At 40.4% G+C, this 10,809-nt stretch overlaps 1 protein-coding gene across 1 annotated transcript in view; it reads right to left on the reverse strand.

The window, feature by feature from the left end:
• The window catches only part of INTS8 (integrator complex subunit 8), a 48,340-nt gene that overhangs the window by 9,351 nt on the left and 28,180 nt on the right, over window positions 1-10,809 (reverse strand). Inside the window, exons 16-20 of the mRNA XM_040261044.1 lie at window positions 7,870-7,991; window positions 3,527-3,711; window positions 3,116-3,149; window positions 2,293-2,349; window positions 2,134-2,195 (exon numbers count right to left, since the gene is read on the reverse strand). Coding sequence (XP_040116978.1) covers window positions 2,134-2,195; window positions 2,293-2,349; window positions 3,116-3,149; window positions 3,527-3,711; window positions 7,870-7,991 — 460 coding nt within the window. The remainder of the gene's footprint in view (window positions 1-2,133; window positions 2,196-2,292; window positions 2,350-3,115; window positions 3,150-3,526; window positions 3,712-7,869; window positions 7,992-10,809) is intronic.

Raw genomic sequence — 10,809 nt, forward strand, 5'->3', positions numbered from 1 at the left:
AGCAGACAGCAAACACAACCACAGCTCCTACCGAAGCAGTGAGACCCCATGGTAGGGAAAACAGGCTTTTGATTCAGAAGCATACCACAGTTCAAGTCCTGGCTCTATCATTTACGAGATGAACTTGGACAAGGACAATCTCTGTTGCCCCGAGGAGCTAAATTTTACCGTAATTCACCACTGTTCCCAGTGTAGTGGGAAAGTATCGTGGTGATACTAGCAAGCACCCAACTGCTTGTTTACAACTTATTTATTTTTGGCTGCACTAGGTCTTCATTTTTGCAAGTGGGCTTTATTTAGCTGCAGTGAGCGGGAACTGCTCTGGAGTCGAGGTGCATGGGCTTCTCGTCGTGCTGGCTTCTCTTGCTGCCTCTTGCAGGCCCTAGAGCACACAGGCTTTCAGCAGTTGCAGCTCGCAGGCTCAGTAGTTTTGGCACACCGGCTTAGTTGCCTTTGGCATGAGGGATCTTCTGGGACCAAGGAACCTTCCTGAACCTTGTCCCGTGCACTGGCAGGCAGATTCTTAACCACTGGATCACCAGGGAACTCCCTGTGCTAAGTCACTTCAGTCGTGTCCGACTCTTTGCGACCATACGGACTGAGCCTGCCAAGCTCCTCTGTCCATGGGATTCTCCAGGCAAGATCACTGGAGTGGACTGCCATGCCCTCCTCCAGAGGGTCTTCCCGACCCAGGGGTCAAACCCATGTCTCCTGCAGCGCCTGGACTGCAGGTGCATTCCTCACCACTGAGCCACCTGGGAAGCCCACAGCTAATTTACTTACAATTATTTAAATAAGTTAAGGGCTTCCTTGGTGGCTCAGATGGTAAAGAATCTGCCTGCAATGCGGGAGACCTGGGTTGCAGGAGACCTGGTAAGTGGACAGGCTGGGCCTCAAGCTCTCTGAACCTGGCTCGGAACCACTATGACAAGCCACTGCCTCATTTATAAACACACACTGAAAAAACTGAATCAGTACTTTATAATCTGAACTTAGGCTGAAGAAGTAACACCTAAGACTTATTATAACCAAAGGCAAATGGGGACTTTCCCAGCACCCCAAAGCAGGGAACATGGGTTCAATCCCTGGTTGGGGAACTAAGATCCCACATACCACAGCATAACTAAACCCCCACACCACAACTGGTGAGCCCGCGGGCTCTGGAGCCCACACTCTGCAATCAGAGCCCCCTCACCACCACTGGGGAAAGCCTGTGCACCACAATGAAGACTCAGCACAGTCAAAAAAAAAAAAAGCAAAATGATCTCTACCTGATTAAGGGACTGTTATTTTACATAAAAAATCTGCAGTTATTCGCTTCAGGAAGCACGGTGCTGCTTTGGGAACCAAGCCTCATAAGTAGAGCCAAGGGTCACTCACACTTTGGGTCTTCCAAAATCCCTGTCTGAGAGAGCTTCCCATCTCTGAGACTGTTTACCTACCTACTACAATCTTTTCTTCTTCAGAAATGCCTTTATTAAGAGTAATAAAATATGGCTTAGATTTCTGTGCCTGCCCTTCAGGCACAAAGAAGATGACTAGGGGCTAGGGGAGAAAAGGAAGAGTCATTTCTGTGAGGAGACAAATGGGCTCTCCTGAGTAAGAAGCTGGCGTCTGTGGGAAGAGAAAAATGTAAACAGTTTCTTCTTCCACAAAAGGAAGAACACTGTCTTCTCCCCTTTGTTGTCCTTCTCTTACTGTGGTTCTCAGGTGGTAAAAGGAAAAGAGAAGAGTTCTTAAAGTAACTAAAGAATTTCTTAAGGTAACAAAAAAGAGGTGGGGACCTCTGACAATCAGTATTAGGAAAACCAGGTAGAATGTCATCCTTTTATTAGCCTCCATTTTCTAATTCCACCACTGACAAGAAATCGGGACTACTGAGAGACTGTCTAGCTTCAACCTAAGGCTAGTGCACTTCAGCTCTTACTTAGTTATGCCTGATGCTTAATTTTTAGGAAGATCATTACTGTAACAGAGAAATATGAAGTTGCTATAGAGTCGCAACGAACTGCAGTCTTTTAATCAAGTTATTCAAGGTTATCTATATCAGTCAGGATAGTTTATATATATATACACACACACACATATATATATTAAACAATTTAATAAAATGTAAGCTATAATACTTCTTACTTGGGGATGGAGGATGGCCAGATAGAAATATGTTCAGCTGTAATATCATTCACAATGTCCTCCTTATTTAAAAAAAAAAAGAAAAAAAAAAAAAAAGAGTGTGACTTAAAAAGAACTTTCTTTCAAAAAAATTTTTAGATGAAATTATGAAATACTGACCCGAACGTTGTGAAGTTTCACAAAGAGTGACAAAATAATAGTCAAAACCAATGGTTCCTATGAGAAAGAAAACAAAGAATCCTTAAATATTATATACATCTTAATATTTCTCTATCAGCCTCAAGGATACCAAGTACTTTCCTTCAAAAGATTCTTACCCTTTTGAAAGTTATCACCCGCTTTAGTTAGGAGTACACTAGAGATTAACATTATTCTTAATCTCATGAAAGAAATCACAACACACAATTAACAAAAAAATGACCAAATTTAGGTGTCTGTCCTCCCACGTCTTTTGAAATTGAATTAAAAGAACTCCTTCCCACTAGTACTTCCAGCTACCTCTAAAAAAAAATTGCCTTTTTATTCCTCAAACTAATATTCAGGGACTTTCCTGGTGGTCCAGTGTTTAAGACTCCATGCTTCCACTGCAGGGGGCGCAGGTTTGATCCCTGGTGGGAGAACAAAGATCCCACAAGCTGTGTGGCACAGCTGTTTATAGAATGGAATTTAAAGAGTGGAATCTATGTCTAATAAACAAATATGATATTAATCCTATCAAAAACTTAGGATTCAGACATCTAGCCCTATTACGAAGACTTCTTTACAACTTAAAAATACCTACTCTACTCACTAAAACAGAGTAAGGTAAATGCAAAACAAACTTCTCCATTCAGACTATCCCATCCTCAAAAAAAATGATCACCAAAGATAAAAAGCACATTAACAGATTACTTAAATAATCAGCATTTTAACACTCAATAATTTTTTTTATCATATCCTCAGAATCAGCAATAGTAGTTAGACCCACTTTTACAAAACTTACCCTTAATCTTTTGAGGAAAGAAAGCAGTTCACTCCTACAAAGACACAAATTTTTGTATATACATTTAATACCAGAAATTCAAAATAAAAACAAGAAAGTAAATTCTAGGTGAAGTTCTAGTCCTAACTTTTCAGTTCTGCAAGTATAGTATTCTATTGTTATACTAACCTAATAAAATGTCTTTCCTGTTTTAATTACATGTGACATCTTCAGTACTATCCAACCAGACACTGTTGACAGGGAATACACAGTTATTTCCTAAGTTGGTGCTATTAGACAAGTCCATCCGAGATCAGCACCAAAGAATTCTTACATTGTCCATTTTTATGATACACAAGGATAATGACAGACGTTCTTAAAATAGTACAAAATAGTATAAATAACTTAAAAAATAAACTGATAGAAACGTACCGATACATTATACCTAATGTAGATTCCCTCTGCTTTATTAAACTAACTCTGCCATCATTTCCTCGTTTGTGTTGACTGGACACACTACAGATCTGAACCACAACTTCCCAAAGGTCTTTAGCAGTCCGTCTACTTTCCTTAGGGCCTGGAAGTTCTTTGCATGTAGCTGCTAAAAGCTGTCCAAGCTATAACAGGAAAAACAGAAAACACACAGAAGACAATCTGTAATGTCATACATGCTGTTTCTATTACTCAGGAACATTTGAAGAAAGATCGAAACTGCCCGCACATACGAAGCGCGGTTGTTTGATGCTGGCCTCTATCCGACCACTGGGGAATTCAGAGCTCAGTGTCCACTGACAGATCTGAATTAGATCTGGGAAGAGGATCCTCTGGTTCCACCACATTACAAACCTTGTTTCTAAACAACCAGTCTAAGGAGAACAAAATCAGCATAGTCTAATGAGGATAAAAGTGAAACAAGGCAAGAGACATGCTATTAAGTGGGGGAAAAAAGTTGCTAAATACACTTACTATGATCCCACTTGGGAAAAAAAAAGCCTGTAATGGAATATATACAGGACAGTGTTACCTGTAAAAGCCCAGAGATAGATTAAAATTTCACTCACATCCACATATTATTTTTTTTTACTGAAAAAAATGAGGAAAAAATATAGACACTGAAGTTGGCAGAACAGAAGAACAAGAGTTAGAGCAACTTTTCTCTAAGGAAATGGTAGCGACTGGGGACGTAACTACTGTTGATGTGAGGAGGCAGAATTAAGGAAGCACAGATTACTAAAAGGGACTGATCTGAACAAAGGCAGCCTTCAGGACCTAAGGTGGCGCAGGATCCAGAATGAACCCCGGCAGAAATGCAGGAGCATGAGGAAGCACCGTGAGGACGGGGCTGGGAGCGCGCTGGCACCGCGGACAGGCTGGAGGGCAGGCCAGGAAGGAGAGGCTCTCGTTCCGTAAGAGGCTGGCAGGCTCGGTCCAAGCCAGGCCTTTTCCTACACCACTGCGACCTAAGTGAGCACTAACCTCTCCTCCTCCTCCCACCAGCCAGCCTCCTATAATCCAAGTGCCCATCAACACTATACATTTTCCTAGACTACACTTCCCCACCCTGATCCGCAAGAGAGGCTGGACAGTTTTTACTATCTCGAAAGGTCTTCAGTCACATGCTTAAGAGCTTCTTTCCTTTTTGTGATAAGCGGATATTTAAAGAAATAAAATATGTAATAGAATGGAAAATAAAATCGATTTAAATCATTTACTGTTTCACTACCCAGGGATAATGACTATTAATACCCTTCCAGACTCTTCCCTATGCATGTGTATTAATATTCCACATGAAATTCAAAGTCTGAAAGGTGCTCTACTCTGTATAATTTTTAATACACATCCCACACTCTAGACTTCTTTCTCTACTTTCTCCTCTATGCTAACAAGGGAACAAGAGGCCAGCTAAGGAAGGAGGCACACAAAACCCTAACCCAGATGAGACAATGAGTCCCCTGAGTGGCCCTGCAGCAAGGTCACCCCTTACCCTTCCCCCTCTGTAGACAGAGGGGGAAGTGCAGGAAGCAGGGGCTAACCAGGCCCAGGGTGAGGTAACCGACAGCACAGCCTTCTGCACTGCGGGCCCTCAAACACGCAAACAAACCTCTCTGGTGCACGGCTCCACCGAACTCACTGCTAAGATGAACAAGAGAGAAGCTACAGCACCATCTTAATACCAAGCCACCATTCTCAGTGGACATGACCATCTTGAGACAAAACGGTTCTCTCATCTGAGGGCTTACTAAAGCCTAAGGGACTGCTGGGCATAATCAGAAAAACTCCCTAAATATGAGGACCTCTCATCTCACAAAGTTGACTAAAAACACAGATATAATCCAAAGTGTGAAATTACAAAGAGAAGGATAATTCAGGGACAACAATATATTTTTATGAACAATCAGGAAGAAAACAAAAAAGGAGGGAAAACCAAAAAATCAGTAAGTCTCCAAAAGGCTGAAATAAAATGAGCTCAGTTTTTCAAAGGACATACATGAAATAAGAAAGAAGAAACAAATAACTGAAGACAAATGTAAAAAACTAGTACAATCTTGCAAGGTTCCCAGATACCATCATCAATTTAAGGGACTATGTACTAAAGATGAGATGAGGGCAGATAAGAACCACAAAAGGTAATACAAGCATTAAGAAAAGAATAAGGGTGTTCCTGGTGGTCCAGAAGTTAAGAATCTGCCTTGCAATGCAGGGGATACAGGTATGATCCCTGGTCAGGGAAGATCCCACGTGCCGCAGGGCACCTAAGCCCACAAGCTGCAACTACGGAAGCTGTGCGCCCTAGAACCTGTACTCTGTAGCAAGAGAAGCCGCCACGATGAGAAGCCCCCAGTCGTCATAGCCAGAGAAATCCCAAGGGCAGCAACAAAGATAAATAAATAAGCATTTTTACAAAAGAACAAAGAAACTTGGGATGAGATGCATACATTAAAAGTCTTAAATCATGAAACTTCTTTTTTTTAAACTGTAAGACCAGAAAGGGAGAAAAGCTCACTGCTTCTTCAGGGCAAACACAGAATTAACAAATGAAAGATTCATTTTCTTAGGGAAAACATATCCATATTTTTCAAGTTCTCTGTACAGAGAAGTACTTTCAGTAGTACAGGAGAGAGACAATTAAGAAAGTAAAATAAACAACATACCATCAATTCACTGAATGAATTCTTTCACGTGGAAATAATTACTAATAACAAACATGCACACTAATAAGGGGGCTTCCAGTGGTAAAGAATCCACCTGCCAATGCAGGAGACATAAGAGACTCGGGTTCGATCCCTGGGTTGGGAAGATCCCCTGGAGGAGGGCAAGGCAACCCACTCCAGTATTCTTCCCTGGAGAATCCCCATGGATGGAGAAGCCTGGTGGGCTACAGTCCATAGGGTCACAAAGAGTCAGACACAACTAAAGCAACTTCGCAAGCATACTAATAAGAATCAGGCATCAACTTAAGAGAGTTTAACAGGCTTTGAGGAAGGGTAAGGAGTACGTCAAGGCTGTATATTGTCAACCTGCTTATTTAACTTATATGCAGAGTACATCATGAGAAACGTTGGGCTGGAAGAAGCACAAGCTGGAATCAAGATTGCCAGGAAAAATATCAATAACCTCAGATATGCAGACGACACCACCCTTATGGCAGAAAGTGAAGAGGAACTAAAAAGCCTCTTGATGAAAGTGAAATGTTTTTCAACATTCAGAAAATGAAGATCATGGCATCTGGTCCCATCACTTCATGGGAAATAGATTGGGAAACAGTGGAAACAGTGTCAGACTTTATTTTTTGGGCTCCAAAATCACTGCAGATAGTGATTGCAGTCATGAAATTAAAAGACGCTTACTCCTTGGAAGGAAAGTTATGACCAACCTAGATGGCATATTCAAAAGCAGATACTACTTTGCCAACAAAGGTCCATCTAGTCAAGGCTATGGTTTATCCAGTGGTCATGTATGGATGTGAGAGCTGGACTATGAAGAAAGCTGAGCACCGAAGAATTGATGCTTTTGAACTGTGGTGTTGGAGAAGACTCGAGAGTCCCTTGGACTGCAAGGAGATCCAACCAGTCCATTCTAAAGGAGATCAGTCCTGAGTGTTCGTTGGAAGGAATGATGCTAAAGCTGAAACTCCAATACTCTGGCCACCTCATGCGAAGAGCAGACTCATTGGAAAAGACTCTGATGCTCGGAGGGATTGGGGGCAGGAGGAAAAGGGGACGACCGAGGGTGAGATGGCTGGATGGCTTCACGGACTCGATGGACGTGAATCTGAGTGAACTCCAGGAGTTGGTGATGGACAGGGAGGCCTGGCGTGCTGCGATTCATGGGGTTGCAAAGAGTGGACACGACTGAGCGACTGAACTGAACTGAAGGTGCTCACATGGAAATGGCTGCAGTTCCTCCCTGGCGGCTCCCTCAGTTCTACCCCGGGTACTCCAGAGCTAGAGTCAGGGTCTGGCTACATCAATCAAAGCAAGAAAAACTAACTAACTTCTCACTAGTTTAGGATTATACCAAAATGTTGTCTGTTAACTAAATAATTTTTGCTTAAACTTTCATAACTATATGGTACTAGAAAAAAAATATTAAGAGAGGGCAAACTCAAGTGCCTTAATTATCAAAAACTATACTCTTACCTGCAAACCCAATAGGTATTTGTCCACACTTATATTCAATCTTAGAAACTGGACAAGTTCTCTAAGGAGTACAGATCTAAAGAAACTGGTCCAATAATCCCACCCTAATAATTCTTTTATTTAAACATGAATTACCTTCACAAACGGATTACTCTGGAGTAGAAATGCAGGAACTTGCAGAGTAAGGTATTCATTTTCCCTCCAGTTTAACATAAAAGCCACACACTCCTCAGAAATAACTTGACGAAAAGGAATATCTAAAAAGCAAAGAAAAAAGTAGTTAGAATTACTACCATAATATTAAAAGAACAAAGCAAATAGTTGCTCAGATTCCAGTTGAGTAAATGAAAATAGTTACAGATGAAAAAAATAGAAAAACTCTAACATTTTATACTTTTCTTCTAGAAAGTCTAATATTTTCCAATAATGGACTGCCACAGTTTCCACTACTAATCAACAAAATTCTCTACTACTAACACCCTAAGATGCCTAATACTCTACTATAGAAGTGTAGGAGTTGGTATCTAGCCTCTACAAGTTTATAATTTAAATGTGTAGAGAATAACCACACAAACAAAACAAATATATGATGGTACAGTATAACCTTCTAGCATATTTAGAGTGCAGAAATAGATAAACTATGTGTAAAACCTGCATATTTTTAAAAATATTTTTCATTTTTAATAGTTATTCTGAGTAAAGCATGATAAATAGGCATGACACAAATCATTTACTCTTCAAAAAACATTACACCAGCAACAATTTCAAATAAAGATATGAGGAAAAAAGTCACTCAGAACTGTTTGACAATTATTTCCTTTGAAATAAATATAATATTAAATACACTTGAATTTTTATAGCTCAAAGTATATAATAGTCAGGTTTTAATGTATTTCAAGAAAGAGGAAAATAAACCCATTGAATACTAAATAACAACGTTGACACTTAAAATGGGGAGAGCTAGATTTTTGAGTCTTTCTAAAAGTCTGTACCTGTGGCTATTTGTTTAATAACTCACTTTATTCCAAAAAGCAATTGGAAACAACAAAAAAGAGACACAGGAACACAGAAAAATTAATAAGAATACACTCTTTGCATTATCTTCTTAAAGAAGGAATGAAGACAGAAGTAAATTTAATATCCCAGTGCACAACGTTTCACTGTGCACTGCTCACTATATACTTTGCCAAAGGAAAGCCAGACAGCATCTGGCTCTAAGGCTTCCTTTTTCACTGGGCACTTCTCATTAGAGAGTCCCCAACTGTTCTTAGAGAAGAATTAGCATCTGGAGTGGGGATCAATCATTTTCTCATTCTTCCTAACAGTACATCCTTTCCCTTCTCATTTCCAACACTGTTCACAACACAAACTATGGGAAAAACAGATGAACATTCAGTGAGCCAAGGGAGGGAAGGAAGGAAGGATGAAGGGAGGAAAAGCATGTGAACCCCAAACTATTCAAATGGCAACAAGGTAGCACAAAGAGACTGTAAGTATACAAAGGCGTTTCCAATCATTTCAAAGAGTAAAGGCACAGGCTTAAGCTGGACTGATGAGTTCAAAACACAGTTTTGTCTCCTACTTCATGGCCAAATTCTTTAACCTTCGTTTCTTGATTTACAAAACAGGGATAATTAAAGAGGCAGCTACTTCAGAGAGATGCCGTGAGGACTAAATCAGTTATGTATTAAGTTCTTAGAACAATGTCAGACATAGAGTTAGCACCACTCAATAGATGTTAGGATTTCTAAAATTCTTTTTGCTTTTCATTTCAGAGAAATTACATATGAAAAAACCAATCTTCAACCTTTAAAAAGAAAACACTCTGTTGACAGCATATATTAATTAAATCATTCTTATTAAGACTGAAGGGCACTGACATTAAAACTCAAAGGAATTCTATCTCTAGAGTGCTAAAAAGTTGTAATGTCTTTAAGAAAACACAATATTATTAACAATTAATTCAAAAGATCCCAGAAAACCAGCAGCCATTTGTTTGCACACGTTATTAGCACCTTCCTTGATATTTCTACAACATAAATTTTACTGTTTATAGTATTAAATGTGTACAGTACGATTGAACTGCTCTAAATATTAAAATATGTAAAATTAAGAAACTTCTTTAATTAAGCAAGATTATATGTAACAGAGATGATAATTCTTATTTAAGCCCCTTTTCATAAGACATTTTCGGACCAGCCAAACCTGTTCCTAAAGTGAGCACAAGTGAGTTTCTGACCCACTGGCAAACATTTGAAGGCTGTCTATGGCAGCAATGAGGAAATAAACCTTCAACATGCAGCTTCAAGGACATTTTGATTCTTCTAACAGAATATCTTAAAACTGCAATATAATTTCTACAGTGTGCTGAGAGGTGTCCCCTCAGAATTTATGTCCACCTGAAACCTCGGAAGGTGATCGTACTCAGAAAGTGGGTCTTTGAAGATGTGTTAATTAAAATGAAGTCACATTGTATTGGGGCAGACTCTAAATCCAGTGACTGGTGCCATTACGAGAGGACAGATGGGGACAGGGATGAGGACACAGACGGACAGACACGCACACACGAGAAGGCCATGTGAAAGCGACAAAAGGCCACACACACACACACAAGAAGGCCACATGAAAGAGACAAAACACCACACACACACACACACACACACACACAGAAGGCCACGTGAAAGAGACAAAACACTACACACACACACACACAGAAGGCCACGTGAAAGAGACAAAACACCACACACACACACACACACACACATACACAGAAGGCCACGTGAAAGAGACAAAACACCACACACACACACACACACACACACAGAAGGCCACATGAAAGAGACAAAACGCCACACACACACACACACGAGAAGGCCACATGAAAGAGACAAAACACCACACACACACAAGAAGGCCACGTGAAAGCTACAAACCACCACACACACACACACACACACACAGAGGGCCACGTGAAAGAGACAAAACGCCACACACACACACACGAGGCCACATGAAAGAGACAAAATGACACACACACACACACAAGAAGGCCACATGAAAGAGACAAAACACCAC

This window comes from Oryx dammah, unplaced genomic scaffold (assembly GCF_014754425.2).
Source record: "Oryx dammah isolate SB20612 unplaced genomic scaffold, SCBI_Odam_1.1 HiC_scaffold_19, whole genome shotgun sequence".
NCBI lineage: Eukaryota > Metazoa > Chordata > Mammalia > Artiodactyla > Bovidae > Oryx > Oryx dammah.